This window comes from Larus michahellis, chromosome 7 (assembly GCF_964199755.1).
Source record: "Larus michahellis chromosome 7, bLarMic1.1, whole genome shotgun sequence".
NCBI classification, from domain to species: Eukaryota; Metazoa; Chordata; class Aves; order Charadriiformes; family Laridae; genus Larus; species Larus michahellis.
In genome coordinates, this window is record NC_133902.1 from 31,522,041 (window position 1) to 31,539,367 (window position 17,327).

At 42.0% G+C, this 17,327-nt stretch overlaps 1 protein-coding gene across 8 annotated transcripts in view; it reads right to left on the reverse strand.

Moving 5' to 3' along the window:
- Positions 1-1,406: 1,406 nt before the first annotated feature.
- ITPRID2 (ITPR interacting domain containing 2) overlaps positions 1,407-17,327 on the reverse strand; it is a 45,005-nt gene continuing 29,084 nt past the window's right edge. For 2 of the 8 annotated variants that reach the window (XM_074594375.1, XM_074594376.1), the window contains 8 exons: positions 15,714-16,925; positions 13,276-13,356; positions 12,767-12,894; positions 11,558-11,708; positions 10,150-10,215; positions 9,081-9,494; positions 2,981-3,096; positions 1,407-2,619 (listed from right to left, as the gene is read on the reverse strand). In XM_074594375.1, the coding sequence (XP_074450476.1) occupies positions 2,986-3,096; positions 9,081-9,494; positions 10,150-10,215; positions 11,558-11,708; positions 12,767-12,894; positions 13,276-13,356; positions 15,714-16,925 (2,163 nt within the window). In that variant the 3' untranslated portion in view covers positions 1,407-2,619; positions 2,981-2,985. Of the gene's footprint in view, positions 2,620-2,783; positions 2,861-2,971; positions 3,097-9,080; positions 9,495-10,149; positions 10,216-11,557; positions 11,709-12,766; positions 12,895-13,275; positions 13,357-15,713; positions 16,926-17,327 lie in introns of those variants that run through there. The other 6 variants (XM_074594374.1, XM_074594373.1, XR_012588290.1 and 3 more) reach the window with 5 other exon arrangements.

Consider the following 17,327-nt stretch of genomic DNA (forward strand, 5'->3'; position numbering starts at 1 on the left):
ATTGCAGTCTGGCAGAACAAAAAGACAACTCTAATTTGCAAGGAAAGTAGCAGTTTCAATCATTAAACAAAAGAAAAACCGTCCACGCTCAGAAAATCATTACAGCTGAATTAACATTACTAAAGGTCAAGCCACCCAGGTTAGGTGTGTGTCCAATAATAATGACAGTTGTTCCTAAGGCACAAGCAGCACTGTCAATAGAGGTTGATACCAGCTCAGCTTAACTCATGTGACAGCAGTGCACGACCGTTTATTTTTTTCAAACAGGAGTTTATAGACCTTCTTACATCTAGATAAATGTCACTCAGAAAATATTAGCTGGAAGAGTCTTTAAGAATGCCAAAAATCTGTTATAAGGCTTATGGAAAAATAGGTGCTTGTATATTCATTAGTTTCAGTACAGTTTTTAGAAATGTCATTTTGAAATGTCTTTATTTTAAATTATGCCAGAACTCCACAAATCTGCCTTCCATCAGCTGGATGAAAAATTGGCACCATTTTTCGTTTCTCAGGATATATTAAACATTAGGCTCTGCACTGCTGAGATCAAATGTTCTTACACGCTACAAGCTGAGACGGCCCAGACGCTGCAGGATGTTACCTCCGAGTGACTTTTCTGGCCGGAGCGGCGAGGAGCCAGGCTGCCGCACCTGCGCAGGACGCCGCTGGCAGCCGCCGCTCGACGGCCGCCGGCTCCTCCACTGCTTTCCTCTGTTGCTCCTCGAGTGCCAAAGTTGCTACCTTTCTTGCAATTTCACTTTGAGTTGTACACAGGCACAGGACCTACGTTATCAGTCGAGTGTGCTAATTAATCTGGCTGAGGGACAGTTGGAGAAGATTTTGGGTTCGCGTGTCTGCGAAGGAAGGTTGCGGGCACTCGGTTCTGCCCGGTTACTCCCCAGGGGCATTCTAGGGTGGAACTGTGTACTCACGCAAGTTGCAAAGGAAAGCAGAAACCTACGGCAGCTTACCACCTCATATGGACTGCTGGACATAAGTGCTGTTGGAGTTTATATTTCAACTTTTAAATACGTAGGATAAGGTTTTCAAGAAAGCTCTGGCTCTACTCACAAGGACAAGCTCTGAGGAGAGGTCAAGCCCAACCAAATTCTTGGAGCCACAACAGGAGCCAACAGCTTTAAGAGTTTGGTTTTAAGTGCCAACATTTCTCTCAAATTTCTCTCTCCCATTTCCTAAGCATATAGGGGTCCCCGGAACATCTGAAAGCTTTTGAAAACCCAAGTCCTGAGCTTGCCTGCTGTTCTCCATTCCGTGTACCATTTGATCAAATCTATGTTACTTACTTTGCTTAAGAGTAAACCATGCACAATGAAAAACACTGACACAGATTATAGGCAAAATAAATACTTTATTGGTTTAATATACACCTTTTTTTTTTTTTTTTTAAGAAATCAGCCCTTGTGTGTCTTCCTAACACAAATTAAAATCTTATAAACTTTTTTTATATAATATTGCTATATTGGAAACTATTTTTGATTAAAGACCTTGACATAGTGTAAAGAGTTTTAGTAGATGGAAATGGCAAAGGAGTCAAGAGATTCCAAGCACAGCAAAATGGGATATTACATATCCACTAAATGTCTATTTGACCACATAAAACATCCAATGACTTCCAATTTGCTCCATTGGAACAAACGCATGTTCACCAGGCTAACTGAAAATACACTCAAGTGAGGGATGGGGAAGGAAAAGAGATTTTTTCCATTTCCCCATAATACACGCAAGGTCGTTCACCCATTCCAACTTGCACATCCCAATTGCTTTCAAAAAATCAGTACTTTTATTGCATTTTGGTTAATATGAAGCAGAAGAGAACTTCTCTTGGTATGACTGAGAGCAGTCAATACAAAGACAAAAAACACTGCTTAAAATAAGGCACTTTTCTATAGAGGGATGGGCAAACAGTAAGGAAGCAAATAAAATTAGTTAAAAGTTGTCCTCTACACAAAGATAAGGCTTTCAGTGTCAGAACTTTAAGTAGTTTTAAGTAACCTCATGTCATTCTACCACTCTGCTAACAGTAACCACCCCAAGAATTACGAGCAATTTTTACATCAGGATTTTTTCCTTCTTTTGAAGTGGCACTAAGTAACAGCAGTGGAAACCATTATTGGTTGTTTCAAGCTCTTAAAGTGGATCAGTTATTGCACAATAAATACCTCATAGAGGTCAGTGTTTTGGGGGGGTTTTTTGTTGTGTGTGTTTTTTTTTTTTTTTTTTTTTTTTTTAAAAAAGCTAGGCTTAACGCATGTGTGTTATTTATAAATTGGTTATATCTGGAAATCTTCAAGTTTCATGATGCATCATTAAACAAAGAAATTAGCTACATAAAAATTTACAACAGGGACATACAAATAAATACAAAACCTTTCAGAGAGCCACAGTTTTGTTGATGCTTTAAGGAAAGTAATGAAGTAGTTAAAGTGTCTAAGTCTTTATAGACGAACTCAAGGAAAGGAACACATCATAGAACCAAGCGTCAAATACAGTAGCCTATCTCAGCAGCTTTAACATCTCCTGAAGCAAAAATAACTTGACACTTTCGCCAGTGTACGCCGCCCAAAGCAGAATCCCACAGCATTTCGGACTACATCCAACCTTACAGAAAACAAAAAGCAAGATGAATACCTAAATTAGATTTTCAGAAGTCTGCTCGTTACATTTAAACATGTATTTTGGTAATATTCATAACTAAGGCAGGCAAACTACAGAGCACACCAAAACCAAAAATCAAGGACCACTGCATGAAAGCTGGCAACAGAACGGGCCAAACTACAAACCAGGTGATTTTCCAAAGCTATCCAGGACTGTCAGTATCCTCTGTATTCCACTTTGATCACTTAGGTTTCAAGGAGAAAATGCAAACAAAGCAAGGTTTAAGTTAACAATGGTATTTCACATGACAAAAAAAAATAATAAAATCCGGTTGTGGCAGTTTGCCAAAGATTACCTGCAGTACCTGTTTCAGGGCTGTGTATCTTGTTTTGCCGTCGCAGATCTGCTTTGGGGTGATACAGCTGCTAACAATCCACTTACTATTTCTCGTCTTATTTCACCAACAATAGATTCCTTGATCTGAAAGGGATTAGCCAAAGTTTTAAGGTCGGTAAGTTATATAACCAATGGATAAAACTAAATGATATTGCAGATATGTTTGACATTATTGACATATAAAAATGTACAATACCAAAAAAGTCAACTTCCAAAAAATGCAAATGGAAAAATATAAGAGGGTTTCTCTTGGAAAAATAACTGTAAGTAATTTTAAAGTTCTTGCAAATCGTATAAATGCAAACCAAAGTACTTTTATTTTTCCAGATGGCAAATATATCTGTGTTTTACTGTTAGGATTACTGGCTTTATGTTAAGAAAAAATACATTTCAACTATGCTAAAGTTCTGAAATGGCGTTTCAGAATATACACATCAAAAGCACCCCAAATGCAGCGCCTTTTGACATTAGTCATTATCTCTTGAAAAGGAAGGAGGACTGATCTGCCTCCCAAATGGATTACGCAGTAGGAAAGGTCCAAATCTATGAACATGAGCTGCTGTCTTCATCCAAATCAAAAGGAGACAAATCCTAATTACATCCTTTCAGCAGCAAAGACAGAGAACTTCCAACTGTTGCTCCCATCAGCGGTTGGCCCCTGGGATATGATCTATGCCAGCAATGGCTATTTTTCACAGGATTGTGACAAAGCATTAGGTTTTACATAAACCCAGGAGTTACTACCAGCAGGCACCTGAGTGTGGTTGAGGCTAGAACAAAGAAAGAACAGAGCATTGATGGCTACAGTAAAGGAAAAAGAGAAAAGGAGGCAAACCCCAGTCCTACAACAGCCTATCATGCTGGAAAGGAGCAGGGCATAATCAAGAAAAATAATACGGTCTGCTCGCAAGTCCGAGAAGTTTTTGGCACCAACTAATTTTTTGGATGGTCATCACTTGGGGAAGTGCTAACGAGTCTGATGTGGTTCCAAGGACAGGGGAGGATGACGATGGTGAGAGTGCAGGGGAGTAAGAGCCAGAGCCCGGCCGCCCAGGTCACTCACAGAAGCACTCATCAGCCCAGCAATGTGTCTTTTTCTTATGAAAAGGACAAATACTTTCCTGGCACAAATGACTCATCTTAGACTAAAAAAATACTGTTCATAGTGTCGTGTCACTTCAAATTAGTTTTCAAGCACCTGAGTAGTGGTAATGAACGTGAGACTCAATGCCAGAAAAAAAAAGCCCCAGTTCCTAATCCCGGTTTTGCCAGTAACAAATCCCTTCATGTTCTGATGCCCCACCAATACCACGGAATAATATTTACTCAGACCCAGCCTTCCCAACAGCCTTGCTATGTTTGCGTAGCCCTCTCTTCATCTCAATGATCATCTTGCAATTATTCTTGTAAGTCTCCCTTTTTCCTGGTGCGTCAAAAGGATTAAGCAACAACGTCAGAAGGGTGGCAGCAGCGTTAGCAACAGGTTATTTATCCCTTGTTCTCACTGGCAAGCAATTCAATCCCTGAACTATTAGTGGCAAAGTTCCTTGTTTCACTACTACTTTGCATCAAGCAGAAATTCAGAGACTATAATGTTATTGGGAAACAGGTTTCCAGTTGGGTTGTTTGCTGATTAACTGACAAAAGAAAATCCAGTTTGTAACAGGACCTGGCTTTCTGACGGCCTTAAGTCCTGAGGTTGCCTATGTTGATGCACACACAGACACACAACGCTTTAGGACCGCTGTCAATGCAGTAATGGCTTTGGGATTTAGAAATGCTGGCACAGGGAAACGGCATCCCGGTTGCCCGGCAGGCCACCGTCATAAGAGAGCCCCATGCTGCTCTCTCCACCGTCCTTCCCCAGTATCACGCGGGGTGGGTCTGCAAGTATGCTACAAACAGTCATTCTGTGCCCTTCCCTTGCCAAATAGACAAAAATAAACCTCACTTTCCAAAGAAAACTGATAAAAGCTTCCCAAATTAGCAAGTAAATGGTCTAGCATGACAGCCAGTCTCATGGCGAGGTGGAGACTGGAAGGGAGGCGGCTCCTGTTCTATTCTCAGCTCTTCCAACAATTTCTGACTTGACCTTGATGGATCACTTGAGCCCTCTGCCTCTCACCTTCCCACCCAGACAACAACAAGGCCACCCTCCGCTGCTTCTCTTCACTGCCACTGTGTCCTCCCTCCTTTCCAGGCTCATCAAGGTCATTCCTGCGTGACGAGCACAGCATCGATTCCTGCGGTGACTCAGTCCCATGTGTGTGTCCTGTCAATTGCTAATGTTTGCCTTTTTCATTACAAATGATTTAGGGCAAGGTGCACCTTCCATTTAGTCTGCAGAGGGCACAGCCCACTGCCAAGTCTTCCTCCGTACAAAAGACAGATGCAGTCAATGAATGCTCCACCGGTATTTTTAGCAGCTGAATGAAAAATTGATCATTTGAAAGAGGAGAGAACCCACTCATTTATGGTACGTATACTACGTTGATGCAACACTAATATTCAATATTGCATTCGTAACAGTACCACATTTATAGATAGTTTCACTACAGTAAACCAGTGATCGTTCTCCCTATGAAAGAATTACCATTACTGTAATACTGTGCTGCTGCTAAATAATGAACTCTTTGAGAGTGAAATGCGCCACAGTGGCAATTCTGGAGGCGAGTGTTCTTCACCTACTGATGGAAAATAGGCATGAGGCTTTCACAGTTCTCATACTCCTGATCTGAGGTACGTTTTCTATAATTAAAAGAATTATCTTCTACCCTATTTTATTCTTATGCCACTTCTTCATGGCAGCAGCTGGTGAGTTTTTATGCTCAAGATAGTAAGAAGAGGAACCCAATGCCTGCACAAGGGAAGTATGAACAACAGACAGACATTTTTGATCAATGTTGAGATAACATGGATTTGAATGGGAAACAGAGAAGGGAAGATTCCCTTTCCGACCATCTCTCTGTCCCATAAAGATACATTACAGCCTCTTAAAACAGATGTTGACAGGAAAATCATACATTTATTTAAAGTATAACTTCATTTAATGTAATTTACAAAGGAGAACGGTTATCAAAAACAAAACCTGCGTTACTCTTAAGCAGAACGGTTTTTAAACTATCACATCTTTTAAACTGCAGGAGAGCAGGGTGAGAGGGCCTGGTGGCTCTCCTAGCAACACTGTGACCTACGAGTCAAGCAGTAAGTGCTTCATGTGATACTCCAGTGGAGGTCAGGCTGTATTTTCATCAAAACAAGAGGGCCAGTGTTTGGCGTTTTAACATTTCACATTGTTGAATACTTTTCCGTGGGAGTTAGTCCATTAATGCTAAAAGTTAACACCATGGGTTTTTTTAATGCCAGCAAATAGTTGCAGGTCAAAGCTCACATGCATTACAACCCACCCAGGCATATTCTGAAACAGTGCCTGACTTTTCTTTCCCAACACGAGGTCATGCAGAGAATGGGAGGAATAAGCGAGGGTTTAACATTTGTGAGTGCAGACATCAAGAATGCATCCTACCAGATTTATCTCTTTTGACAACGAAACCAGAATTCCTTCACTAACGACAGGGGTACTTAAGAGAGACAAATTTCAAGTTATACTCTGTTTTAGCTCTTATGAAATACAAAAGGTATTCCCGACCAGTACTTAATAGCATATTCTGGCTCTGCAAAAACTACCAGGTGCTTCATGCCAATGCATCTTCATTCTGATCTGAAAAACTTCTCCTGCTGAGACTGAGCCGATTTGAAACAGGCTGCCAACGAAGTTAAACTGACGGACAATCTCTCTGTGTGCTCAAACATTTACAAAGTGAGTCAAGCTCAGTTATTTGCTGACTACTCATCTTTGAATAGTAGCCTCTCAGTTCAGTGCGGATTCTTTCAGCATGACAATGTTCTCAGTGCCACACAACCCAAAGAACAATCTCTGTGCAAAAAGCACGCATCTTTATTTGCTACCAATTAATGAACTTAAAAAGGAACTTTCACACAGGCTAACCTCAGAGAAAACACTGACTGAAATAACTCTGACTTCAGCTCCCTTTATTGTCTCTGCTATTTTTACAGTACATTTGATTACAGCTGTCTCCTTCCTCTCTCCATTTCTCCTTCAGCAACCCCCCACCACGACACCACTCCTCTGACACGCAGCTTTTTATGGAAGGGCTAGATACAAATGCAATACCCTGGCTTCACTTCAGAATCGGCAGCAAAGTGCAGGGCATGATAAATATCTCATGTGCACTTCTCTGAGTATTAGGCAAGGAACCCCTTTCAAAAGGCATGAAAGGAAAAAAATGGACCAGAAGGACAGAGAATTTTGGATGTCTGGGACTATTTTATTACATCTCCAAAACAAGGCCTTTCCCAAGACTCCTTCCGACTTTACTCTAGCTACTTTAGAGAAGATGGCAGCAGGAGGCTGGCGGGGGTGGAAAGACATGCAAAAATTGAATGCTCACACCCCTCCCTCATTCATTCCTATGCTTTCAAAGTAGAGGAGTAAAGCTGTAGCATCGCAAGCTTGACTGTAAAGATCAGTGATGGCCTGAAGCTGTTCAGCTCCTAATCACAAGCACAGTAACGATGAGGTCGTCGGCCTGGTGGTATCTCACCACAAGCTGACTGCGGTTCCCTTCCTTCCACGGGATAATGCCACTTCCCGTAACTCATCTTGCTGACTCTAACAGGGCTATTGATGGGGCGAAGCACTACTCAGCATGGTGAGGCTGAAAGCTGGTCTCCATTTCACATCACTCCCAAACTTCACCCTCTTTTAACACCAGCAGTTCACTGATGGTTAATGCTTGTGGCTATGCATTATTCTTTGCACTCTCAGCTCTGGTTATTTACGGAGTTACCCAAAGCTAAACAGAGTAAATATCTTCACATGCTTCCAGCCACCACCTTCTACAAGAACACTCCTTAGTAATGCTCTACTGCTTCACAAATCTCACTGTGCAAGTGCAAATTGCCTATGCGTAGCAAAGCCCACAGTGACTCAGCCAAGAAAACATCTCCACTTTGCAGAGACAGACACAGCAGAGTCTTGTGGTCAGACGATGAGTAAGAGGATACCTTAGAGGATAGTCCACTAGACTCTGCCTCCTTCTGCACTGAGGGCAGAGAGGTGAAGGTGTGGCTAACGATTCCTCTGGGATCCCAGCTCCTGCTTTACCATGAGATGAGCGGCCCGCCTCTCATCTGTTTTAAAGACAAGCTAGAGGCTAAGGGTCCAATGACCCTCAGGTAAAGGCCAAGTGGGTCCCCTCCCCTGAGGAAGAGGGAACAAAATCCACAAGTTCTCAATCCCCACTTCTGTATTCACAGCAGAGAGCGCTCTGCTTTCTTACAGGCACTGCTTTTCAGAACAAGAACTTTCTTTTGCTTCCTTTTCCCATTTATACTACTTGCCGTATGGCTTTCTGTCATGCCACTGACAAACAAAACATGCAGTTTTAGTCCTGTTTTTTAACCTGGCCCACAGGAAAAATAACCCTGCTTTCATTGACTGCCAATAAAACTAATCCAACAGCATTGGTCCGACATCAGTCTTGAAGTCTGAAATAACTTCTCATCTGACTTCAGCTTGCTTCACTTACACTCCTACAGTCCTTAGTGGTATGAGGTAGAGGGACTGGGAAAGTATTTTTAACATTTACTACGGCGTTGTTCCAGAAACAGTATTTCATCAATCACATTAGCTCCAACCTGGCATTTTAGGAAGCAAACATGACAGAGAAATTTTCACTTGGGAATCTGCAATACTGCTGCTTAAGTAGTAGAGTAGTAGAGATGGTAAATTCTTTCTGACCCAGACATACAGTAGCTACCAGCTATTAATTTACGTGCTAATCAGTATCACTGAAAAAACTTCTACTGCTTTGCACAAGAATACAACTGTGGCTTGAACATCTAGTGACAAGCTCTGCGCCTTCAGAAATAGTACAGAAGAGAGGGAAGAGAAAATCCCAGTGGCCAAGAGTTACAGATAGCCTGTGTTTAAGATACAGTAAACACTGTTCAAACATCCTAGATCTCAGACCCTCCCTCCTCACCTCCCGTATGACTTGCTGCAGCTCCTCCTGCTCCACGCTTTTGTGGATTTCATCAACCGAAGGCACAAGAGGGACTTTTTCAAGTTTGTGTTCCACCTCTGGCTTGGAGTCTGCAAGCTCCTCGGAGCTTCCCACCTGCTGTCCAGTGCCTGCTCTCACTGGGGGTGTTGGTGTTAAGGCAACAGAGGCTCGGTATAACTTCTTGCTTTGACTCTTAGACTTCCCTGTTAGTTCAGAGGATCCAACACCAGCTTTTCTACCTGCGTGACCGGAGCACACTGAAGAGGAATCAGAGTTTCCATGGGAGAATACGGACTCTGTACCCTCTGCTGGGAGAGTTTCCAGTCCAAGATCTCCCACTCCTAAACCGAGTTCAGACTTCAGAAATGACTGCTCACGAATAAGTTCAGAGACCTAAGGAATCAGAAAAGAAACAGTCCTGAAAAAGCGTATAAAATAGTCACATACAGACACAACTATGCTTTCTTGTTATTTATTCAATCACTTACTCATTCCCTCCATGTAACAAATACAGCTATAAAATAAATATATGCTTTGCCTTTATGACTGCAACAAAGAGGATCATAAAAAGGAATGGGCTTTTTTGAAAGCCAACATAAATACGAATTGTGGCAGTTCCCCAAGCCACTGGCTTTTGCAATAAGGATGTATCCTGCCAGAGCCATTGACAGAGACACACGTAAAGGCTTGATTTTGTTTTTCTTTGCTAAAAGAATTCAAGTTTGTTCTTTCCTTTCTGCAGTCTTTGAACTACTTGTTTTCAGTAGCACAAAATGCACAGAAAAATAAGAAATAATTTTCCCTAGAAAACTCACTATGTAGTCACTGTATCAACTAAATACAAACAATATCTCACTTCTACGCATTTCTCTGAAAAACACAGCTTCTTCACAGCTGCTTAGACCTATGGTTCACTTGGCTTAAGGGAAAATGCAGCTGTTCCCAACAGAACTACTCAAGTGAGTAAAGTATTTCCAAGATTACGCATAAAGTGAATCTCCTGTAACCTTTTTAAAGAAATTCCTTCCTGCACACAACAGTTACTTACTGGTTCAATGACATTCAACGGAGAAGGGCATGACAGGTTATCAGCACTTCTGCTTCCATACATACCCTGAAAAAGTAAGTCAAGTTAATGCACTGAGTATTTTTTTTAGAGCTGTCAGAAGCTAATGTATAAACACGCTGTGTCTCAGACAACTTTCTGTAAAAGCAGAAACTTGGAAACAGGAAGCAAAGCTGGTTGGAGAAAGTTTATTTCAGTCATTTTTAAAGTCGGCCCTCTTCTATAAAAGGATTTACAAATAAAAAGATATTTATATGGTTCAAAGAACGCAAGTTTGGCTTGGGATCACAGTAATACCATATTTTCCTGTTCTTGGGTTTCAGTTTTTTTCCCATGACAAAACTCTGAAGAGGAAGATGTGGCCTGTGCCTGTGCTGCTTCTACAGCAGAGGATTGGCTAAGAAAGAGGAATGGAACCCAGGAAGGACATATGATACTTTTCGTCTGTGCTTCTTTTGTTTGGCTGATGACAGAATTGCAGCAGAAAAGAAGAGGAACAGCCTTCCGCTGAGTGAAAAAGAAGAGAAAGTATATTGCCATGCCACCAATAAACATATGCGAGTGTCTTTTTTATCCCCCATCTCGTGCTTCTGGGGAGTGCCTGTGGGAGCAGAGCTTCTCCCACTGTTTGGCAGGGAACCACACAGTTCATCTGAAGCAGATACAAAAGGCAACGAAGGAAAAAACTGAAGAAGACAACTGGATTTTCCTGTTTTTTTGTTCCATGGATTGGCACAGCTACAGGGAGAGCACACGCCATTTCTTGGGGGAGAAACACTGCGGATTTCTCGTATGTCTCCCCTCATTACACAAGAAAATCAGTGTAGGGAAAGTCCAGAAAGACCACCACCATCACCCAAGGATTTTAGACATAAGCACTACCTACCAAAACCATGAGAATTCAAGGTGCTGACAAGGAAAAAGAAGAAAGCACTGACAGAAGAGGTCTGAGATCTCAGACCTAAAACCCCAGAAGATATGTATTGATACGTATTAACAACAAGAAAGTCCCTCTATTCACACACTTTTTTCCCCCAAGATGAAACACTGACTGAAAATAATAAAATATTGCCCCCAATAATCATAGAATGGTTTGAGTTGGTAGGGACCTTGAAGATCATCTAGTTCCAGCTCCCCTGCCCTGGGCAGGGACACCTCCCACTAGACCAGGTTGCTCAAAGTCCCATCCGACCTGGCCTTGAACACCTCCAGGGATGGGGCTTCCACAACTTCTCTGGGCAACCAGTTCCAGTGTCGCACCACCCCCAAATAATACACACAGCATCATTAGATTCCCCAGACATCATCCCACTGTAAAAGTTTTAACAGTTATGAGTTATTAACATTACATTGAGAAAACATGTAATGATGTTCCAAAAGTGATACCTACTATGTGTGTCTGAGGTCTGTAAGGTGAAGACATGTGCAGACTTCTCAGCTGGTCTTCCAAAGCAAGTAGCCGTTCTTCTAACTGCATCTCTAACTCCTGTAGCTCCATGCGGACAGACTTTCTCAAGCTCTGTAGCTGATCGGCTTCATATCTATACCAAGTCAATCACAAAAAGAACAAGGGCATTCATTGCACTCAGCTGCACACCACAAAGGGGGAACTGAGCAGGACAATCCCATAAGTAAAGGCCTTTATACAAGGGAATTCAAAATGGAACACAGAAAATTCCTCTGTCATGGAAAAATTAGCTGAATGCCTAGATGGAGCAAAAGTCTTTCTCCATTTATAGAAAAATATATATCACTTAATGGAGAAAAATAAACAACACAGTGTTTCACAGAACATTCCCCAAAAAATTTAGCTTTAAATGCTTAAATATATGCAAGCAGAAGAAATCAGCATTTATACATATATCTAATAAAATCCAATTTAAAACCAGTAACCACAAAAATCACAGTGCAACGCAGTAATCGCGTATTATTTCTCCTGTGTGGTTCTAGATTCCCAAACAGTCCAAGCTACATTTTGGCCAGGACGCCATTGTCTAAGAAGACCAAATGATTTCAAACATGTTTACTTTTAAACTGATTAGTCAAGAGCTGATTCAACTAAAGTAAATATATAAGCCGTTTCAAAAATTGTTCCAGATCAGCTGCTGCTGGAACTCATGATGAGCACAAACACGCAGAGCCAGAATACGAATGCCATCTGTAGCTCGCCGAGAGGCCACTATCAGTTGGGAAAGTACCTGAACGCTACAGTGTTCATTCTTTATTTACATCTACAAAGATAGGGGTGGGGGGAGGAATCTAAGCTGAAAATGTTTAAGGCTTTTTCCCCCCCAGTATCCAAAGTTCAAGCATCCTATGATTAAAGTCCTTAAAATCCACAGTTGTAAAATCACTTTGGAGAAAGGATGAGGAAAAAAATCATCAATTAATGAGAAATAGGGATTGGAAGAAACAAAGAGGAAAAAACTCTAGAATGAAGAAGTGTAAAGAAGAGAGTAAACAAGTTCTTGGCAAAAAAATCAGCTCAAACCCTCTTCAAATTGAAACTAATAGATTTTTTGCTCTGATTTCAGGGACAGCGAAACATTTCCTGAAGTGCCAGAGTATTTTCTCTTGTTTTTAAAAAAGATCATTTTACCTTTCCTCTTCTGTCATGTGCTGATAAACTGTTGTCTGTTGACGTAACATAGTCAATTCCAAATCCATCATTTGCGTTCTGAATAAGTTTAGATTTCGCCTTACCACTTGTAGCTCCTGGAAAGTATTCTGGAGGGAAAAAAAAAAAAAAATAGTGTGTTATATGGAAAAAATTACTTAAAGTAAGTCTGGATCCTACAATCACATTTGCCCAGATGTGCCCTTTGAGTGAAGCAGAACCTCAGCAACTTCAGTATACTAGAGAGGCTGCATGATATGAACTCAGAATAATTCAAGAAAACAACATTTTTATATATATCATACAAGCAAACACATGGAAGGATTTCTATGTATTTAGATTAAATCCATTCTAACATTATTAGCAGGATGGAGTCATCTGTTATCTCTTGAGAGCAAAGATAGGGAACTGCCCAAAGTTAGCACAATCTGTGGCACATTTAGGCTGTTTCTTTGTCTTTCATTTTGACAAAGTACCACCGTGTCACTTACTTCATAGAGAGGTAGAATGGATGATCTCTGAGTAGTGTAACTGGTGGCCGCTGAAAGATCCTGACCCCTCATCACCGGGTACTGGGGAAAAAAGAAGCAATTTGAAATGGGAATGTCAGCAATCCCCTTCATGAACTCCTCTTCCCCAACGCGCAGATACTCCAACAGCAGCCGCTGTTAAAACACAACCTTGCTGGCGTTGCCATTTCTGCTATCTATGTAACTATTGTACGAGGAAAGGGAAACCTTAAAAAGCGGCAGTGCCAGGTCTTAACTGAAATATGTGCACCAAAGCCCTGTAATGCAAATGTGCTGCAGGTGAAAAAACACATTAATCCTGTCTGACACAGTCAGTAGGAATAAAAGCTAAGTTTTTCTGCAGCGAGCATGCTATGACTGAAAACTCAGTAGTCTCAATTGTCTTAGCTAATGATAAGAACAACAACTCGGAAAAGAGAACGAAGCAAATTAAAGCGTGCCATTTTCAAAATGTGATTACAGTCACATTTGTTGCGCAGTTTTAGTTCTTAGTTTTGTTTTTTTATTCATTTTGTTTTTTAATCTCACCACATCCAAAGACCCCCATGTGCTAATGACCTCTCATGAAAACAAAAGTGCTAAAGAATTTCTATTTGCATGTTGCATCAACACGCGGCGCAACCAGATAAAATTCAGGGGCTGTTACATGTAGAGACATGGCACAACAAAGAACAGCAGAAAAAACAAAAACATTCACCTCTTCAAACATGAAAAAACAGCTTGTCCAATATACTTTTGAAAGAATTCAAAGGACTACTGACAAGCCATGGAAAATCTGAAGCATGTCCATTCATCTAGAGTTTTGCTCAACCATGATCACATCGAGGGGTTATCTTCTTTCCTCTCCCAGTTTTCTCTGTTCCCTGTTCTACCAGGAATTTATCTACTCTTCATTCATCTCAACTTTTTCGTTAGCAGCTGAGTATGCTGCACGCCCAACTTGATCTTGGCTGTAGGAAAAAGCAGCACCAGGGAACTGTGTATTGTAAGCAAGACAATTTCATACAAACCTCTGTAATGAGAGGGAGCAAGCCCCCAAAATGGAACTACTCTAGACTAATTACACTGGAAGCAGAACAAGTGGACTAGGAGATATTATTATCCCCTCCATTACTAATTTTGTTTATTTAACTGAACCAGCTTAAGCATGAGTTCTGGACGTAATACAGAGGCTTCTTCAGCAGGTTTAGTTAGCACGGTGAAAGTGATGAAAGTGCTGTAAGCGCACTGTATCCTTACCCATATCAAGGCTGCAATTCGCTCCCAAGAGGAAATTTTACAAAGCAGGTTAAATTCTGCCAATGCTTACTCCCAGGCACACCATCCACTACCTTGAGCAATGGCTGACTTAAAACACAGTTAATCTCAGCTTTCCACTGCAGAGCTGTCAAGGCCAGCTGATGTAAGCCAGGATGGACTAGCTTTTAACTTTTGACAAAGGACAAAATAAAACAAAACAACAGGGGTGTAAAAAAACCCACTACAGCCTACCAACTGCAATAAGGTGCAGGCAGGGGCACGTTCGTTTGTTCTTGGGTGAAACTCACAGAAATTGTTGAAGCTCTACAACTGAATAGTGTTCATGTATTCGTATATAAACGAGCAGAGTCTGCTCTGCCCACATAGGCTCCTGCAGCAGCTTGCAGGCTCCTAAATTGGATCACCACCTAAGAGAACAGGAGCATGGAAGGGGAGGGACAGCTGGCAATCAGGAGGGAAAGAGCAGAAGGCATGGCACAAACTGGTAAAAAAAGTGCGCTTGCATTTTAAAGCATTTCTTCTCTGAGTGATGAGGTGGACAAAATTTCACACTCTGCGACAAAACTGGTTCTTAATAAAAGACGGATGGACTTCAGGATCATGCTGACTAGCTCCAGAGCCGAAGATGCAAAAGGCTGGCATGAAAGAGCACAGGAATGTACACGGAACAGACACCACTGACACCATTAGTGAAGCCATAGGACTTGCAATGAAAAAAATAAATTTCTATCAGTTGGATGGGAAGTATGTCACAGACAAGAGAGAGGTTAAAGGACTGCCAATATTTATTTTCCAATCTAACTCTATCACCTTAAAATAATAGCTGACAAAATACACTGTTCGTCCCACACAAGAACATCCATAAAAGTAAAAAAAAAAAAATAATTAAAAAGAATATCAATCTGGGTCAACTACAAAAAGAAAACTTTAAATGCAAAAATAGTGGAGCACTGGAGAGATGATTATTTGCCACTTTAAACAGAAGCTGCTAAAACAGTAGCAAATCAGACTTGCACGAAAGGTCATGTTTTCCTGATCTGCTGCACTATGCAAAGCAATATTCAGATTAACATTTTGGTTTTTTAAGGATAAAATAAGAAGCACCTTTTGCCCAAGGTAAAAATTTGGCTTCCTCTTACCTGTGAGAGGTTCTGCAGAGAGTTTCTGATGTCGTGTAGGACCCTGCGCAGCTGCATCTCCACGGTGGAGGGCGGGTTGATGGCATGAGGTCGATGAGGAAATCCAGCGTGCCTTGAAGAGAAGGGACAGCTGAACGGGGAAAGCAAGGCGCTGAAGGAAGAGCCAGAGGTGCTTGGGACGCTGTGGGTGCTCAGTGTCCTCATGTGCTCGCAGAACGGTCTGTCCTGCCACTCGGCGGGGAGGGAGTGGAGGGAGCACGTGGACTGGGACATGTGCGCTGGCGTGTGCAGCAAGCAGCTCTGTACCCTGGTGGGACTGGGCTCCTCGGACAGTCTGTTGGGCCCAGTCTGGGGCACTTCTTTTTTGGAGGACAAAGGCGCAATGAACAACGTGGATTTGCACACCGGCTGGCTGGGGGCTGCCTCACCCTCACTTTTGTCATTCTCAGACGTTGGTTTCTCGCCTTCCTCCACACGTGTGTACTTGTAGGTGAAAGAAGGAGGACTGCACAGAGTCTCCTTTCCTGGAGTTAACTGGACATTCACAGAGGACACCACTTTCACTGGATTCAGCAATGGAGCTGGGAGAGACTGAGATCGCCTCAGAGGATAGCCTGATTCAGCAAACCAGAGCCTCTGCTTCCTCAGGAGATCTTTTGACTTAAGCAGAGTGCGTCCAGCCCTGGAATCAGATGTGCTGACAATCCTCATCTCAGCTCTTTGCAAGGCGACGTGAACCCTATCCACGGACGATGGGGAGGAGCCGCCACCTTCCACAGACTCCATCGACTTGAGGATATGGTGCGTGTGGTACTGAGGAAACTCAAACACACTGCCTTCCTCCAGCAGGTCCAATTGTTTTTGCTCACTGGAGGTGTCTTCCTCCTTAGAGCTGACCTCTCCTTGGACTGTCTCTGATATATGAGATGACTTGCTTTCTCCTCCTTGATTTTTTTCAGTTTCATAGCCAATAATTTTTCTGTCTTCACTCCTCCTGTTCTCAGAAGGTGCTCCTACCTTTTGTCTCTCTACTTGAGAAATAATGTCCTCTTCATCATCATCATCATCATCTTCTTCCTCCTCCTCAAACTTATCGAAACAGGGCAGTTCCATGGCTATTGGTGTCTTCTGTTCCTCACTATGCGACGTCACGGTTGTCTCACTGTCGCAACTGTCAGCACTGCTCCCCATGCCCTGCAAAGACTCCTGAACCTAGGAAAGACATGAGCCAGCAAAGGGGTGAACATACTGGAGACCAACTACTGCCAACTACCGCCTTCTCAGGGTTCAGGCTGAGTCCAAGTCCTTATTCATTGGGCGTTGTGGTACGGAGCAGAATGAATAATACAAAATGCAGTTAGTGTGCAAGAAAAACAGTGAAGGAGAACAAAGAAACCTAAGTATCAGAGAGGTGAGAAGCACACTGAAGTATGGCACCAAAAGGAGATGGTTTAAAAAAATAAGAGCAAAGCATTCACACATTTCTGTGACTTTACAATAAACTCTTCATTGCCAGAAGAATAGAAGTGTCAGCAGCGTAAAAAGAGTAAAATGCTAGTATTTTAGGTAGCAATGGCAAGGGACAGCAGCATGAAAGTACATGGCATCTCCCGT